This window comes from Ochotona princeps, chromosome 1 (genome assembly GCF_030435755.1).
Source record: "Ochotona princeps isolate mOchPri1 chromosome 1, mOchPri1.hap1, whole genome shotgun sequence".
NCBI classification, from domain to species: Eukaryota; Metazoa; Chordata; class Mammalia; order Lagomorpha; family Ochotonidae; genus Ochotona; species Ochotona princeps.
The window spans coordinates 45,342,540-45,362,005 of NC_080832.1; the positions used below are offsets into that span (position 1 = coordinate 45,342,540).

At 36.7% G+C, this 19,466-nt stretch overlaps 1 protein-coding gene across 5 annotated transcripts in view; it reads left to right on the forward strand.

Annotated features, from left to right (window-relative positions):
* ROS1 (ROS proto-oncogene 1, receptor tyrosine kinase) overlaps positions 1–19,466 on the forward strand; it is a 151,275-nt gene that overhangs the window by 62,020 nt on the left and 69,789 nt on the right. For all 5 annotated transcript variants that reach the window (XM_058655096.1, XM_058655122.1, XM_058655174.1 and 2 more), the window contains 10 exons: positions 3,642–4,147; positions 4,743–4,955; positions 5,705–5,815; positions 6,776–6,954; positions 8,918–9,109; positions 11,850–11,950; positions 14,257–14,474; positions 14,794–14,954; positions 15,282–15,426; positions 17,915–18,177. In XM_058655096.1, the coding sequence (XP_058511079.1) occupies positions 3,642–4,147; positions 4,743–4,955; positions 5,705–5,815; positions 6,776–6,954; positions 8,918–9,109; positions 11,850–11,950; positions 14,257–14,474; positions 14,794–14,954; positions 15,282–15,426; positions 17,915–18,177 (2,089 nt within the window). The remainder of the gene's footprint in view (positions 1–3,641; positions 4,148–4,742; positions 4,956–5,704; positions 5,816–6,775; positions 6,955–8,917; positions 9,110–11,849; positions 11,951–14,256; positions 14,475–14,793; positions 14,955–15,281; positions 15,427–17,914; positions 18,178–19,466) is intronic.

Below are 19,466 nucleotides of genomic sequence, written 5' to 3' on the forward strand. Positions count from 1 at the left end.
TCACTTCTTCACAGTAGAATGTGGGTCTGAGGGAAAGATGTTATCTTTGGGACTCAGAGATTTCAGTGCTGGATTTGTCTCTTTAGAGTGGTGGGTCTCTGTGCCTTTGTGTACCTCAGCACATGCCATGAGAAATCTGTTCCTTGAACCCTTTCCTTTTGCTGGGTGATTGAGTTCTGAATCATCTCTGTGGTTGGGTTCTTAACATTCATTAGGAGTCCGGTTTACTGGGAAAGCATTCACCTTAGGCAAGAAGAATTGATGACTAGTAACAATTCAAAAATTTCAATTACAGGTAACTTAATTTTCTTTGTTGCAAATGAAATGGGCTTATTTTAGCTCAGTGTGAGGCTTCATTGCAGTAGGACATAGAGCAAGTGACGTCATGTCTGCTATCATTGGCTTATCCACATACAGAAGATCATAGTATTTATTCAGTGCTGTTTTTGAGGATGAAATGAGGTATTCACTGTGCATTTATGTAAACTACAGATGTATCTGTGTGTGAAGGTAAAAATTAGAAAGTTATTCTGAGGTCATTTCTTAAAGATGACCAAATAAGAACTGAATAAAAGCTAATAGGGTCATAAGGAGCTTTGTTAGTGCAGTAGGTAGAGTGCTGTGTCATAGCCTGTAAGTACAGCCAGTGTTTGAAAGATAAACTTTTTTCTTTCACTTAGGAATAAGATTGTTTTTGTTTTGAATGAAAAAAACATAACCCATGACATTCTGTTTTCCATAACTTGGCCTTCTTGCTCATTATTGATTTAATATTAGATCGTTCTATTCATATTCATTCAAAAATTTTCAGAGATTTATTTTGGTGTCTTAGATTTGAATGCATAGCAGCATTATAGAATTTTTCTTTAAAGAATATTCTATGATATAAGGCAAGTCCCATAGATTCTCTAGATTTTGTTTTCTTCATTTGTAAAGGCGTAAGAGCCTAAGAAATGTACCCTTGTTTTGGGTATTTACAGAAAATGACTTAATCTGAGGATAATAAATTTCCCCAATAAATCAATCAATGTAAGTAAGTTGTCTTCAGTGCTTTTTAAATCCATTATAGAAAAGTTTATTCATGCTTAAGTTGTAAAATATGAGTAGAAATAATGATAACTAATATTTATAATGTGTATTGCTTCTTATAATTCATTTTATTGTTAAACCCTGTTAGGAATATATTTTTTATTATCTCAGTTCCAGAGATAAGGGAAAGGCAGAGTTGATAATTGTTCAAAATCACACAGCTATTTTGTGATGAAAACAGTATTGTACTTCTTGTCCTAGAACCCATCTTCTATTGTATCATGGAAAATAATATCAATAAAAAAAGAGAAAAAAAATACAGCAAAAATCAACCAGCAAAAAAAGAACTCATCTTCTAACCATCTCTCTATTCCATGGTGGGAGAGTTTTTGTAAAAATTAGCATGTAACTTTTAGCAACAATTTGTACGCAGTGTTTTCAAAGAGTTCTGGTTCATTTTCCTGGTGTTACAAATATATTCCATTATGATGTTATTTTTACATCATGGGGTTTCTGCTGGTTACAATCCTTACCCTTTCCCCCTTTCCTGGTCCCTTGTTCACACAGTCTGCTCTCTTCCCTCCCCCATCAGTACTAATCCTTTCATGTGACTGCTGTCCTCACCTTCCTTTACCTCTCCTTTCCTTTCCAAAGTGGTGATCAGAATTAAAGTTTTTCTCACTTCAGAGACTGGAGGAGAGATCAGAAAGGAGGGGAGGGAACTTGTGGGAGAGTGAAGTGCCAACGAAACTGTATCAAAAAACAGTAAAAAAAAAAAAGTCTTTCTCACTTTAGTGCAAGAATTATTACTTTTTATTCTCAATATTTTTTCTTCTCTCTACTCTGAAATTCCCTCAAATTCTATTTTCAGAACTTACCAAGCCAAACCATATTTTTCTTGGCACTTGGGACAAGGATCACAAATTCTAAATTAGTATGTACAATTTTATGGTTTTATGTGTTAAAGTTCTATGTATAGACTTGTTAATGAAATGTTTTGTTGGTGTGTTTTGCTTTTCATTACTAAAGGATCACCTGCCTACTAGTTACCATGAGGTATGATTTCAAATTGGCTATTAATTTTAAATTCAATCATTGGTTCTTTTCTCCTAATTGCTGGATTCTACTTGGCTCACTTGGGAAATATTTCTTCATGGTTTGTAAAATGGTGGGCTTGTTGCCTGACTCATTTGTATTTTTTTAAAAATGTAGCCCAATGCAAGTAAAAGTAGTTATGCTGCATAATTAAACATTTAAATATTTTGTTTTCTTCATGGATAGAATCAGCCTTATGTGACTCAGCAGATTGGAAATCTCTAGCATTCTCTGTCACGCTTCCTTTCAAATAAGTTTTTTTTTTATTAATTATTATACATTATGTGACAGTTTCATAGGTTCTGGGAATCCCCCCCCTCCCCACGCCCCTCCCCCCTGGTGGATTCCTCCACCTTGATGCAGTATTACAGCTCAAATTCCATCAAGATTCTTTTCTTGCAAACATATACCAAGCATAGAGTCCAGCTACTTATTGTCCAGATGGGTTGAACAGTTTCTTGGGGAGACCATTTCTGGTCCAAAGTTAGAGCTGGTAGAATATCATCCCAGTCAATTAAGAGTCCCAATATAACATCAACAGCAATTTGTAACATTATGGAATTGACATGGTTTTGGGTAACCAGTATGTTAAAAAAAAAAAAACAACAAAAAACAAAAAAAAAACAAAAAAACAAGTTCTTAACCACAACCTATGATTTGCTCATTGACATCTCAATTTTAGTTTGTACACAGGACCGGCTGCTATATACCTTAAAATGGCTATAAGGTACCATTCAGCTGTCTCGTGTCTATTTCATTTTAGTATTTAGCCATTTGTTGTGTTGAAGTATAATTTTGCTGATCTTGGCAGATTTTAGGATAATCTAGACTGGCTTGTAACTCTAACAAGACATTTAAAAAGAAAGTGTGTGTTTTTGTAGAAAGTGTTTTAGAGCAAATAAGAGGTATAGCTATGTAATTTTCACATTATATTCTTTCCTTTAAAAATTGTAAACGATGTTCTTAGAATTCCATGATTCCTTAAAAATTCCCTTAAAATAATCAAGAGACTAGGTGAGGTTAAAATCTGACAGCACCAACATTTTATTTTATTTTATTTTATTTTATTTTATTTTATTTTAGTTTAGTTTAGTTTTGGTAATGATTACTTGGTTGACCAGAATGGGAAGGATCGAGGGTTAGGGAAAAGTAGGTGAGACTGTTTTCAAATTTTCTATTTCTTCTTGTCTCTGGGGAAGGGAAGAGATAAAGGGGAAAGCCACACCCAGACACCCAAATGTCCTAGTACCCAGGGATGGGGAACTGCCACTCAATATCAACCCAAGGTCCCACTCTAGTGCATGTTCTGAGGTTTCTGACCAAGTGGTTTGGGTGGTTCTGAAATGAGATAACAACAACTCCTAACTTAATTGGCTGTGTCCTTTGTTCCTTGGGAATCCTGTACTTAGAGACTCCAAAGATGTTTCTGACTACACAACAGGATAGCAATTAGCGCAGGAGGTTACTCATCTGCCTTTGCACAGAATCACATCAGTCATCTTTTGTTCCTATGCCAGGTATATCTTCTATCTCTTGAATGATGGCATTTATAGAGTGGATCTCCCCTTGCCATCTGCTTGGGACACTGTGCTTGGGACAGCTGTACGAATTGTGGAGAGTTGTACCTTAAAGGACTTTGCAGTAAAGCCACAATCCAAGAGAATCATTTACTTCAACAGCACTGCCCAAGTCTTCATGTCGACATTTCTGGATGGCTCTGCTTCTCATCTTGTTCTGCCTCACGCCCCCTTTACGGACGTGAAGAGCTTCACTTGTGAAAACAATGACTTCATTGTCACAGATGGCAAGGCTGTTTACCAACAGGACTCAATGTCTTTTAATGAATTTATTGTGGGATGTGACCTGAGTCACATAGAAGAATTTGGGTTTGGTAACTTGGTCATCTTCAGCTCATCCATCCAGACACACCCTCTGCCATCCAGGCCTCAGGAGCTCTCAGTGTTGTTTGGCTCTTCCCAGGCCCTGGTTCAGTGGAAGCCTCCTGCCCTCGCCATAGGAGCCAGTAAGTGCATCATCCCCACGGTTGTGACTGGCCTATTTGGAGGACTGTGGGAAGGCTGGATTGGCTTGACACTGGGATTCAGTTTTGAGAGCCTGCAGGTTGCTACATTTTCATTACCAAGAAATTGCTACTGACCTAAAGCAACAAAATGTTTGTTTCACATTCATTAGTTTCACATTTGGATACTCTCTGTATCTCTAGATAATAAACATTTACAAACATTGATATTTTTACTTTAAGGCAAGGTAATTCTGCCTATTGGTTGCATATCTGAAATATAGCTGAAAATGAACAGTGTTTTGAAAATATTAGCTAGGCTGTTTGGAGGAAGGTACTGTACAAACACTGAGAATTATATTCTAGATTCAGGATTAAAAATTTTTTTGTTAGGATCCTGGTGAGCCTAAGGAAACCCCAGGGTTTGGGAATGATGTCTCAAAGCAGCAAGATTGGAAGTAGGGCAGGAATGGGCACCATGCTCATGGAATGTCAGGGATTTCCACCCGGCAACTTTCCCATGAAGTTGCTGCTGATTCTTGCCTTGGCTTTGTTGTTGTCATTTTGAACTGTGATATTGTTGAATTCTTCCAAATAGGTCCTTCAGCCTGGCAGAACTGGACTTACGAGGTGAAAATAGCAACCCAAGATCTGCCTGAAATCACTCATGTTTTCTCTAACATACGTGAAACCTTGCTCAATGTACCTGAACTCCAGAGTGCTACGAAGTACAAAGTTTCTGTGAGAGCACATTCTCCCAAGGGGCCAGGCCCCTGGTCAGTGCCCTCAGTGGGCACTACCCTGGTGCCAGGTGAGAAGATGTTCCAGATTTAGGAACTGATTCTTAGTGGCAGAGGCTTAGCCTGAGTATGGTTTAAAATTCCTGGCCTCTATTGTGCTAAAGAAATTATAATAATGTAGGTTTGTTGTCCTTTTGAATATGTGTCTATTATCTCAGATTGGGGAAACATACAACACTGTATGGTATCTAGTTTATGCTTTTGAAATCTGCTATTTTAAGCTTTCCAAGATATTTTTTGGGGAAATTATATAATTTTATTCAACTTCATGGGTTTCTTACTTCCATTGGGTTTTTGAACTGTAGTGCTTCTGACCTCAGAAACCCCTGGTAAGAATACCTGATGGGTTATGAGTTGTGATGAATTCCGTATTTTTGGATGAAAAAAATGGAGGGACAACTGTATCAATTATACTGTACTATTTATACTGCTGTTAGTATAGTTTCTTCTGGGTATTCTAAATGGGAGTAGGGCAAATATTAATTAAAGAAAAAGATATTCCATCATGACCATGACACACTTCTACAAGAAGTATCACTCCACACTTTCATTCACATTCAATTTCAAGTACATCTTTAAAAATCAAAATCCCCTTAATATGATGGAAAATTCTATTATGCAGATAAATTCTGTATTTTTCCATAGCACTTTGCAGTACTGATATTCTTTTACCTTGTAAAGGGAACCCTAGGGTATAAGACATGTATCTAAAAAGTATGCTTTCTGTGATGTTTATTTTAATTTATTTCTAATTAAACAGCTACTGAACCACCATTTATCATGGCTGTGAAAGAAGATGGACTTTGGAGTAAACCATTAAATAACTTTGGGCCAGGAGAGTTTTTATCCTCTAATATAGGAAATGTGTCAGGTAAACACAAATCCCTTGTTCATTTAGCAGTCATGACTTTCCAAGTTATTCAATAAATCAAAAAGAATCAAGTAGGTAAATAGTAAATAGTAAAAAATAGTGAATAAATAAATAGTAAAAAAAGATATTGACTGAAATCTATGGTTAGTGGCATTTAATTTTCGAAAAATGTTATTTGATAATTCACAAAATATGAATTTGTTGATGTGCACTCATTTCAAGAAAGCTTGTATGTTTTAATCAGTGTTGTCTCTCAGTAATAGCCTGTCATGTTCCATGTTCCATTAAGACAGCTTATAATTGCAAGGTGCCATAAATTTGTTACAAGACTAGTGTAAGCAGTTGTTGTGCAGATTTCTTAACAAGGTATAAAAAAGGATTTGCTGACAAAGAGTAATTAAGTAATTAATGAGTGATTTTTCTTAGAAGGCAATAGATTGAAGCATAAGCTAGCAGTGATAGTCCCTGAAGAAGACATCTACAATTATCTAGAATTTTTACCTACTTATTTGGCCATTAAAAACACAACTGCATTTCTGACTGTCATTGGAGTTGGACTACCGAGGAAGTGTGATGCTAAGAGAGAATGCCATTTTGGAGTTGGCTTGAATCTGGGTGCTCCCTCTTTCCGTCTCTTTGAGGTCTCAGGCAGAATGGATTATCTCCTTAAGTCTTGTTGCCTCTTAAACATGGGGATAATTCCTACTTCATTGGAAGCAAATGAGATAGGTACAGTGCATGGGACAATGTTTGGCAAAAAGATGCTCAGAGCAGGAGTAGGGATTAAGATTTTGGCAAAACATTTTCAAAATATTCTTGAGAGATCTTTGAGGTTCTACTGAATATCTATGTCTGTGTGTGCTTATTATTATTTGGAAGTACACATGTGATTTGTTGATTCACCATGTTTTTGTTGACAAATGTGAAAAATAATTGCTAACAATTTCCTTTTGTTTTGAGATATGGATTGGTATAATAACAGCCTCTACTACAGTGACATGAAAGGCGATGTTTACGTGTGGCTGATGAATGGAACGGATGTCTCAGAGAATTATCACATACCCAATATTGCAGGAGCGGGGGCTTTAGCTTTTGAGTGGCTAGGCCACTTCCTCTACTGGGCTGGAAAGACGTATGTGGTAAGTTATATTCTGGTGTCACAGGTGTTATAGAACACTGCTCACCTTAGAGACTTACGTGGTGTTTTAGTGACTTTTTTCTTACTTGTGCACTCCCTATGAAGTAAGAAGTTTAATATTGATCTATAAACATACTTAGTTTAAAGTACATTTCGATATAAAGAAACTTCTATATTGTTGTTTCTTGTAGCAGCTATATATTGTAACAACAAATTAAAATAAACATTTTAAAAGGCTGACAGTGGATCAGTGTCCTGGTAGGAAGATGGTGTGCTCCAAAGCACAATGAAAGGAAACTAAGACACTGTTTTCAAATGTGTGGACAGGAGTGGGAGAAGTGAACAGGGCTGGCAAAGTATCCTCTGGACTAGCAGTGTGGGAAGATAGAGCTCCTGGTGTGAAAGGCAGGGCGAACGTGGTGACAATTATTGACATAGAACTCTGACCTTAGACATGGAAAACTAGCAACCCCACACATACAAGGTATGACAAGGGGTGAGCTGATGGAACCAGTATCTACACCTTCTTATCTCCTGTCTGTTGACCTTGTATCTGTGTTTCCATTGATTAACCTCAATGGAAGCTGGGGAATAAGGTAGCTCAGTTGATGAAATCCACAAATGTCAACCTAAGGGGGCAGAGTAAGGTACACAGTGGGCCAAGTGGCAAAATGAAGACACTTTAACACACCTAACAGGTTAAGGATTTTATTAAAATCACTTTCTAATCAGAGAGCACTTGTTAAGTACATTCATTCCTATGTCCAACAGTCATTTATCTAGTACTAACATGTGGAGAGCCTTGAGAGAAGGCATAACAGATAAATAGGCCACATGTCCCTACTGTTTACAAAAGTAGAAGCTTTATTGAGATACAGTTAGTATCATAAAATTGACACTTGTACTATGCAGAATTCAGAGATTTTAATACAACCGTCAACATTTGTTATATACATACTTTATATGTATATAATATTTATATAAAATAATGAAAGAAGCATACAGAGCAATGTATTACAGACAAACCAATGATATAGAATGAATTTTTAAGTTGCAAAGATTTGCTTAATGGAGTTAATAACAAAATATTCCCTAAAAAAGATTAGCTTGCATATAATTTTGAAGGAGGAAGTAGAAGATTAGATACAAAACCTTGGTTTTGTATATTTGCATTGCCTTGTATGAAACTGTTAACTCCAGGATAAGTTGCTTCATAGTTTGCTTTTGAAAAAAATCCTTATAAGCCCAATATGAAAATCCTTATAGGAAACAAAAATCCTTATAGGCCCAATATGAAAATCACAGGTGCTAATATTTTAAAAATAAGATGTTATAATTTATAATAATGTACATATCTTTTCAGGAGTCTAATCAAATATATTTTACTTAAAATTATTTTTTTGCTTATTTGAAAGGCAGAGAGAAGGATAGCTATTATTTTGACTCAAATCAAATGTATTTGCCCTCTCTTTATAGACACCAAAACAGATGAACTCCATGAGGGGATGTGCTCTGTCTGATAGAATCTGGTGCTGATAAAATATAAGGATACTACAAAAAGTTCACGGAAACATGCAATTAAGAGGCACATTTTGATTCACTCCTCAGATCCCTACAATAGCCAAGAGTGGGTCAAGCTGAAGTCAGGAGACAGAGGCTTTATCTGAGTTGCCCATGTGTGTGGCTGGGAGTGAGATACTTGAGCCATCATCTACCACCTCCCCAGGCACAAGTTAGCAGAAAGTTGGATTAGATGCAGAGGCAGAATGTAATATAAGCTATACCTCCATTTAGATTTCCAAGAAGCAATTTAACCCAGTGCACAATACAGCCTTACTCTCCATAAATGATTAGGAGCACATACTTGTGATTGAATGAATAAATGCAGGGATTTCCAAGACTTACTAAGTTACAAAAAATGTGATTTGAAAATCCTGAACTGATCATACTGCTGTGTTTTGTAGATTCAAAGGCAGTCAGTGTTGACAGGACATACAGATGTTGTAACACATGTGAAGCTCTTGGTGAATGACATGGTGGTGGATTCAGTTGGTGGCTATCTCTACTGGACCACACTCTACTCAGTTGAAAGCACCAGACTCAATGGTGAAAGTTCCCTTATACTACAAGCGCAGCCTCGGTTTTCTGGGAAAAAGGTAACAAAAGAAAATGATACCTGAATACTAAATAGCGCTAAATGATACTGTTCTATTGATGTGGCAGCACTACTCCCACTTATTTTGAATAGTTAATAGAATTCAGAAGGAAATTTACATCAAGATTTTGGTTTAGTCAAACTTTCTTGAAGCTTTATTTGATAGTCATAATATATTACATAAATTCAATTTTTGTAGTTTGCTTTATCTATTTTAAGTGAACCTACTCATGAAAACATTTTAATTCTTCCTATTTTATAGTCTTTAATATTGTTTATTTAATATTTTAGAATTTCTTTTGGGTAATGATTAGATATTTCTCCTTTAATTAATTAATTTTTGTATTGAGTCTTCTAAAACTTGTGTGACCCATAGATACATAATGTGACTGTTCTGTGTGGTTCCTTCACAAAATAAGACTAACAATTGTCATGCCTCTCAGGGTTTCATGTGATGTTTCACATGAAGCAGTGGGAACAGTTGTAGGATAATGGTAAATGCTCAGTACTTAATCTCTTGCCTTTGTGGAGCAGTAGCCACCAGCGGCTTGATTCTCTTGCATGAGTTCTGGGGACTGGGACTTGTTCTTGGGTCTGTTGGAGTGGGCCTGAGATTGCACATGTGTTTAGGTTCCAATGACAGGTGGGGAGAGGAAAGGCCCAGACTAACTTAGTCCACCTCCTATCCTGAAAGGAACATTGCCCAACTGGCCCATACTCATTTCAGTTCTTACTATTGGATGCTATATCCTGGCCACATCTGGTTCACACTCAGACACAGCTGTCTTTAAATTTCTGCTGTGAATCCTCTCCAGGCCTGAAAGTGTTGCTGCTACTTTTCCAAATCTGTGTTCCTGTTCCTTGATTCTATGTCTGATCCATATGTTTCCATGAGTGCTAGTGGAGGTCAGGATGTCTTCTGGATCTCCCACGTGAGCGCAAGGCTCCAAGCATTTGAGCCATACCCTATTGTTTTACCCGATGTATTTGCAGGGAACTGGATCACAAGTGGAGCAGCTCGATCTGGAACTGGAGCCCATATGGGATGCCTGCCTTGCAAGGGTCAGCTTAGCCAACTATGCTACAGTGCTGACCTCTAGTGGATAATTTTAAAGGCAACACATTTTGCACTCAGCAATGCTCTCCAATTCTCCTATTGACTGTCCTTCTTTTAGATTATTCACAGATTTATCATGTAGTTTCACAACCTGTAAATACAAGAAAATTAGTTATTATTTTTAATTTTTATTTTTTATGATACAGTTCCTTAGGCTCAGGGGTTTCCCCTTCCACCCTTCCTCTCCCACACTTTTGTACCCTTGATAACAACAATAGTACAGTCTTTTAACAAAAGTCACTAGTTCATCATTCTTCTGTTTAAGTGTATCATGGCATTGTAGGTATAGACAATGGTAGAAAGCCCAGCATCCTATTGGCAAGATAATATCTAACAGTTTCATTAGAAGTTCATCTTTTATTCAGAAGTGGAGATGCATACTGTGATGTTTATTCATAGTATGAGGTAAAGAGAAGGAGAGGGAGAGGAAGAGAAAACAGAGAGTATTTCATCTGATACCTTATTCATCTATGCCTACAGTGGTCACGACAGGTCACACTGAAGCCAGAATGACAATATTTAATCCAGATGTCCCATGTGGATGGCATGGACTCAATTATTTGAGCCATAACGAACTGCTATCCTACCTGCTAACTCCTAGCATTTTAGTCTGTCCTAAACTTTATTACTCTGTGGTCAAGTTCCTGACAACGAATTTGGAAAAAATCTACAAATATCTGTAAAACAATCACGTCTATGTTTTAAAGTCAAGGAGAGAAAGAGGATAACCTTTGCATAATGACTTCTTTCACATGCACTCTATTTTGTAAAAGTAGTCTTTCTCAGGACTCACCCAGACAGCTGGTTGTAAAATCAAGATACAGATGAAAACAGACACACACTGAGTAGTGAGAAGTTATTGTCAGGTGTCATCTGGAAGTACAGCTTTGGACATGTCTGTTCATTTATAAACACCCTCTGAGTATAATCTTGGTGAATTGTACAAGAATGTTTTTGGGTGCAGTTAGCAAAACAAAAGGCAACTCAAAATAGTTTAAGCCATTGATTTCTCAAATTTGGTGACATACTGGAAATACACGGGGATTTTTAAAACTTAACTGAGACCAGATTCCATTCCCAGAAATTATAATTTAATAGAGTAGAGGCTGGGAATTAAAAATTTTTAAATTTCCATGAACGATTTTAATGTGTATCAATGTTTGAGAACAACTATTTAAACATCTGCAAAATTCATTGTCTTGGGTAGCTGAAAAGTCCAAAGTGAAGGCTGGCTTTAGGAAAGGATTGACACATGCTTAGAATTTGAGATTTAGTAAATCTAGATTATTTGTTTTTGTACCAAGTTCTCAGGTGCTGCTGCTGTTAGTATGAGAATCACGCCTTGGTAACCACTGGGGCTAAGCATATAAAAGCTAATAAAGAGCTATATTTTGACTTTGGGAGAATTGATTGAAACTAGTGCTTCTTTCTAAATAACATAATATATATATTATGCAAATATATATAAAACAAAGCAAAAGGCAACAGAATTTTATGTTCAACAGAAGGTAATAAGCATCATTGAGTATAGTGCAAAGAGCGCGGTAAGTAAGAAGAAACACAGCACTTAGAAAACTTTCTTGAAGCGTGTTTGGTTCATTTTCTCACTGTGTTTTCATTGTAGGTAATTGCTCTTACTTTAGACCTCAGGGATGGACTGCTGTATTGGTTGGTTCAAGATAGTCAGTGTATTCACCTTTACACAGCTGTTCTTCGGGGACAGAGGTAAGCAGTACCCCTCAAAGGCAACTGAGAGAATAACTTGCCCCTTGGTTGTAAGTCGTAATGCAAGAGACTGGATTTATTCTTTCAGTAAACGTTTACCATCACTCATTACATTGCAGGCATTGTACTTATGGAGAAAGATAATTTTGTAAACCACTAATTACAGTGCTACATGGTGAGTACTGGTATGAAGAGAGTACAGTGGAGACGCCAAAGAGAATGCAGTTCAAGATTCAGGAAATGTAGGATGGGGTTTTCTGCATCTTAACAAAATGGAGCATACATTAAAGGGTGGTAAAGAAACCACTTGTGTGGATGAAAGGGAACCCTTTTACATTGTTGATGAGAATGAAAATTATTGGAGCTATTTGAAGAGCAGTTTAGGGGTTCCTCAAAAAACTAAAATGGATCTACCAATGCTCCAACTATCTCATTTCTGGGTATGTATCCATAGAAAATGAAATAACTAAGATATGGAAGCAACATGAACATCCCTTGAGGGATTGATAGATAAATAAGGCAAATATGATATATATAAGCAGAGTAAAATATTACTAACCCATAAGATAAATGAAGTTCTCACACTTACAGCAAAGTGGAGGGAGGTGGAAAGCATTAGGTAAAGTGAAGTAAGCCGGACATGGAAATTTGAATATCATATACTCTTTCAAAAGTGGAAGTTAAAAAAATGTTAATCTGAAATTACAAAGGCGAGTACTACACATGGTGGAAGAACTGGGGAGAGAGGAAGATGGGATTATGTGTGCCCAGAGTTAGAAAACAGTAGCGGATTCTGGAGCTCCACTCCCCTGTAGGAGTTACTGCAGTTTATGGTAATTTATTATACCCTGTGTGAAGATCTAGAAAAGAGGAACTTCTAGGTTCCAAACAGAGAGAAAATACTAATTACCTCATTTGATCAGCTCATGCTGTATACATGTGTAGAAATAGTACACTAAATCCCATAAAATGTAAAGGTATTACATGTTAAAAAAATTCTGTAAACAATGATCATCCTGTGATGGCACAGATGAGAATTGGAGAGAGGAGAGAACCACACAAATTATACTCCTGCTCTGTGTCCTTAAAGTAAGCATCCTATTGGTTTTTGTTAGCATCTCTGTATCTTCTGTATTAGTATTGTCAGGAATTTTTCTATACTTTTTTATGCTTTTGCTTTTTAAAATTGGATTCAGTATACATGGTGTAATGTTCAGATCCCAAGTGCTCATTCCAGCTTTGACAAGTACGTTTAAAATAAAGAATCCATCATCCTAGAGCATTTCTTGTGCTCATTCCCAATTGCCACCTCCCTCCTCTGAAATAATGTGCTTTTGTCTATGACTTCTTTTGCTTGGCATAGCATCTTCTGAGATTCCGTGTTTTATATGTGTTCACTTTCATTTTTATTCCTGGATATTATGTTTCATTGTCTAAATATATCATAGTGTGATTTTTCATTCTCTTTCTAAGCATTTGGATTGCTTCCTAATTTTATCATGAAAAAAATTGCATTTGTACGTAAGAAATTTTGTAATAGTACTAGAATAAATACCCAGGAGTGGAAATGCCAGATGACAGAGTACATATGTATTTCTGTTTCTTTATTGAGAGAGAGAGAGAGAAAGAGGAGAGAGAGAGAGAAACACACACACTCTCAGCTGTTGTATTCATTTCCCAAATGCCTACTGGGTCAGCCTGAAGCTAGGAGCTGGATACTCCATCAGAATCCTAACGCATAAGTGGCAGGAACCCAGTTACTTGAACTGTCCACTACTGCCTTCCAGGGTGTGTGTGTGTGTGTGTGTGTGTGTGTGTGTGTGTGTGTGTATATTAGCAGGAAACTGGAATCAAAAGTGGAGCTGTGACATGGGTTCACAGAATAGATTTATAGTATGAGTTTTCCTTTTTGCTTTTTTCGTTTCTGAGTGGGGACCTTATTCCAAGTCCAATAAACATATTGTTGTATTTTTTTTCTGCTAAAGAAAGTGTATTGGAACCCTTGAAATAATTAGAAATCCTGTGGTGCTAATGATTTAGAATATTACCCAAATAATAATACTTTGAAAACTGTGTACTACATAAACACACTTGTTATGTTACAACATCATATTAATGAGGAAAGCCCCTGAACAAATTGGTTTAGGGTTATTACTTAAAGAAAAAGATAAGAAATCAACTTCTTGTGGGTCTATAAACAATGACCATTATTGCAAAGAGTTTTTTTACCTGAACACATTTGCATACTAATAAATGCATTTTCTCACGAGACTTGCAGATACAAACTAACTGATGTTATATTTTAGAGGCTCTGGGGATACCTCCATCACAGAATTTGCAGCCTGGAGTTCTTCGGAAATTTCACAGAATGCATTAATGTACTATAGCGGTCGGCTGTTCTGGATCAATGGCTTTAGGATGATAACAGCTCAGGAAATAGGTCAGAGAACCAGTGTGTCTGTTTCAGAGCCAGCCAAATTTAATCAATTCACAATTATTCAGACATCTCTCAAGCCTCTACCAGGTATAAGAATTTATTGCTGTATACCATCTCTTTCCCTGACACCTTTCGTTAAATAAATATTGCAGCTCTGACTTTTTTCTCTAGAACTCTAGGCAAAAAAAGTCGGTAGTGCCTGTTTGCTTGTTTGTACTCAGTTTAATCCAAACTGAAATATTATGGGGCAAAAAAAAAAACTCATAAAAATGATTCCAGATATATTCCAGATATATTAAAAGAAAGGAAAATTTTGTTCTAGTTGTAAGTAATTGGCTGTTGATGACTTTCAGTTATGGATCCGTTAACCTACATGCTTTCTTGCTCTCTTTATTTTATCCCCTAGGAAACTTTTCCTTTACACCTAAGGTTATCCCTGATTCTGTTCAAGAGTCTTCATTTAGGATAAAAGGGAATGCTTCTAATTTTCAAATCTTATGGGCTGCTCCCCCTGCAGTAGACTGGGGTATAATTTTCTACAGCGTGGAATTTAGTGCTCCTTCTAAGGTATGTATTATTTCCAGTTACTTCATTTCACAAACAGATTAATTGCTTGGTCTGCATTATCCCTGCTCTTGTATCCCTCAGTCATGTCCACCTTTTTTTTACAGTTTTCACAGGACCTGGTTAGCAGGAGAACACTTGTTTAGAGTTAATCTCTGATTGTATTGTGCTAATAGTTGGGTCAGATGAACTTTAACTAGTTTGTGTGGTAAAAGGGGACTTAATGAAAATTAGCTTTTGTGAACCAAGGTTTGAATATTTTAGCTAATTATGAATGAGTAAGTTATAATTATTCCTTTAAGAAAATAATGTTTTGTGCTTATATTTTAGTTCCTGGAGAGTGAACAACAACCTTTACCTCTACTTACTGTGGAAGGTCTACAGCCTTATACCTTGTTGAATATTTCTGTCACTCCTTATACCTACTGGGGAAAAGGTCCCAAAACATCTGTATTGCTTCGAGCACCTGAAGCAGGTACAAGGATTCAAATCTTTCCTTGAAAAAGCAGAATCTTATCTTCTATAATCTGAAATGTGCTTCTAGTAATATTTTAAAATGGATTTTAGTTTTGTAAATGTGTTTTGATTCAATACTCTTTCAATGACTCTCTGGGGATTAGAATGATACCGTTAAAATCATCTGCATAGATTATTCCAAAAGAATATTTCAAGATTTTTGTAGTGACTGTCATTTGATTTTGGTGCTACATAAGATAGAAACCTGTTTCAGAGATAATGTGAAACACTTCATGAAGGAAATGGATATTTGAGAGCAGAGATAGTTTCTTGGAAGGCAAACAATTCTCTTATGTGTGAGACTCATCTGTGAGTGAATAACTGGTGTCTACATGGAATGATTGTTTTTGAATCTGTTTAAAAGAAGACATTTGCAATATCTTTACATTGTGTATCATTTGATGGTGTACAAAACACATTCATATGTATCACTTCTTTATTAAACATTTACTGCATACCTAGCATGTGTCAGAAATATCATTTTCTTGAATGCCCACACCGCCTTGAGGTGGTAGCATAGATGTTTTTCTGTTGATTATGCCAGTGAAAAAACTACTAAGCCTGACAGTTTGGACTTCATCCTGACTTTTCACTACAGTTTTACCAGTTCTTCATTCAGTCATTTCTACACATGTGGGTAATGGTAGTTTCTTACTGGTCTAATTTATGTAAACGTCCTAGCACAGGACCTGGCAGGTGGTAAGAGCTCAATAAATGTAGTTATCTATTCACCATTGCATTTTGTCCTGTTAAGATTCTTTCAACAATATTTATTCATGAGTCTCATGGCAGGAACGTAGTGGAGCCTGGACAGGTTCTGGAGAAGCATTTGGATCCAGGTATGCACTGCTTGAGATTGTTTTGGGATAGCAACTTTGGCTGGATTGTTCTGTGGAAACAGACTTGATGGCATCCCACAGGGGATCTGTTGGGAGCTGAGGTTCAAAGCTGCTGGATATTGGAGGCACTAGGACTAAACCTAAGATTTGGCCCTTGCCTTCAGGAAATTTACAATAGTTAGGGAATTTTTCAAGTTGACCAATATTTATTAAGCACTTACTGTGTGCCAGTCCTACATTAGAACTGAGGAAACTTGACAAGGAGTAAGAAAAGATGGTTTCTTTGATAGACCTCATACAACAGAAGGGATGTGAGTACTTGCACAGCTAATGGTGACAGAAATAAGATGGCAGACACTGAGTAACAGTGATATCAAGTGAGTAGATTAGGCTAGATACCTGTTTCCTGCATGTTGTTTCCTGTATGAAACCATATTCAGAGTAGAGGAAGATGCCCATAGACTGGTGTGCCCAACAAAGATCTTTGGAGCAGAAACTTTAAGCTGATTTCAGAAATGGAGTACAAAGAAGTATCTGATGTGAGAAATGTAATGTAAGACTGAATAATATTGTTAGTGCTAAAAATAAAGAAGTAGTTAATGGAGTAGGGGAATTAGGCAGTATCAAGAAAGAAAAGTCACATTTGGATAACATGACTTGGAAATTAAGCAGAAAAAAATTTGCCTTGATTAGATACCAGAGAGATTGAATGGCTTGGTTTAGCCCCATTCTAAATGGAGACTTTCAAACCATACTCTTGGGATGCTATCAGTTTTTTTCTACAACTTCCTGCCCCCTAAGGGCTTAGTATGATTCAGAGAACTTAGAACCAAGGGTCTAAAACTCTAGCATATTATATTTTGCACTATCAACATGCTCAAGGTTGATTATAGTTACTGCCTTTCCTCCTGATGGCTGAAATGTCTATCTCCAGCTAAATTGTCTTACAACGTAAGAGTGAATATTAAAATTGGGCCCGGCGTGATAGCGTAGTGGTTAAAGTCCTCGCCTTGCATGTGTTGGGATTCCATATAGTCGCTGGTTCTAATCCTGGCAGCCCTGCTTCCCATCCAGCTCCCTGCTTGTGGCCTGGGAAAGCAGTCGAGGATGGCCCAAAAGCCTTGGGACTCTGCACCCATGTGGGAGACCCAGAAGAGCTCCTGGCTCCTGGCTTTGCATTTGCACAGTACCAGCCATTGCACTCACTTGGGGAGTCAACCAGCGGATGGAAGATCTTCCTTTCTGTTTCTCCTCCTCTCTGTATATCTGCCTTTCCAATAATTAAATAAATCTTAAAAAAAGAGTGAATATTGAAATTTACAAAGAAAGCCAGCTGCTGCCTATACAGATAGGACACATGTGGAAAGTGTTCTCAAGAGGGAAGTGGATTAGGCCTAAGAAAATCTTTCCTGTCATTAACATTTACTGAAATACCAGGATAGGATCCTGAAAAAATGAGTATCCTCTCCTGAAGATCATTAAGAACGAGAAAGATTTACCCTAACTTCTGAAATGCAAAATAATTTCTGTTGAGATAGTCCGTGCTCAGATCATGAATGGTAAAAGTCAGCTTTGTATTCCTGTCCACTCTGTGTCTCCGCCTTCAAGTTCCATCAGCACCAGAGAGGCCAAGGATATTTGTATTCCCAAATGGAAAACACCGTAACAAGCCGCAAGTTGTGGTGGAATTTCGGTGGAACAAACCTTTACATGAAAATGGTGTGTTAACAAGATTTGAAATTTTCTATCAAATATGGAACCTGAGTGACACGAAGGAAATGCTAGAGGACTGGATTGCTGTTAGCGTCGCCCCCTCAGTGACTTCCTTCCGACTTGAGGCCATGAGCCCTGGATACAAAATTGCCTTCCAGGTATGAGGGAAAACTGGAATAAAGGAAATTACACAGTGCGGCAGCAATTTAGTTAAAGGACTAGGTTCAGAATCTGCCACTCTGTAAGAAAACTGAAGTACAAGTGTGATCATCAGGGCACTTGGGATACTGTAATAATACCTTAGTACTTGAGTACTATTGAGTACGGTTGATGTGCTAGGCAGCAGTAGCGTACTTGAGGTATACTGTGCTCAAAGCAGTCCAAAGATATTTTGACAACTTTTTCACATTCAGGATTTTTTTTTTTCAGATTCAAAGAAGAGAACTGTTTTTTTTTTTTTTTTTAAATACTACAGGTCTTATACTGTAGTAAATAGTTTATATTCGTTATCTCATTTGATCCTGATACTGTGAAGGTCGCTGAATGAAATAACTGTATGACTGGGAAGTGATAGGCCATAATCTGACTTCTACTGTTCTTTCCACTTTGTCACATTCCCACCTACGATAGGTGATTTGATGATTTTCATATCCACACCAACACCTCATTGTGATGATATTCTATAAAGCGTGAGTTAGTTTCTGTGTTTTAAAGTGAGAAACAGTATTTGGATATTTGAGTTTCCTATGGATCTCTTTTCTCTTTACAAAATCCTAACTTAAATAATTTTAGGTTTGCATATTCTTGTATAAAATCAAGTGTCAATGTTAAAAATAATACATATTTCTATTTATTAAGAATAATGACCGTTGTAGTTAAATAGTCTGGCTCTCTGTCTAAATGACAAAGTGAGATGTGTGTATGAGCATCACTAATGACTCCTGTGCGAAAGAGAAGGCTACTGGCTATAAGTGTATATATACACCATGACAAATCACACATGAAGTGGGAGCATAAAGAATGTAATTACATTTACTAGGAGTATAATGCAAACAATTCAATATTTGTTGATGGATGGAACACTTGAGACTATTTTTAAGGCCATTATAATAGATATCATTTTTGTAGAATATTTTATGTATACAAGGCATAACAATGAAAATGACTTCTTACATAATACATTACATCTAAAAATTAAAAATGTTTTATTATTAGAGCAAAGCCTGGCATGATGGGAAAAGAAGTGTCTAGACCTTGGAAAATTTGGCTCTGATGCCAATTTCTTCATATGTCATTGTAGATAAGTTGCTTTTCTTAATTATGATCCTGGTTTAGGAGTTGTAGGGATCAAAAGAAATAGTGTATATGAAAATTCTGAAATATAGAATATGTTTTAACTGTAAATTTTATGTATTTTTACAAATCTCCCTTTTAGAGAGAATAGTAT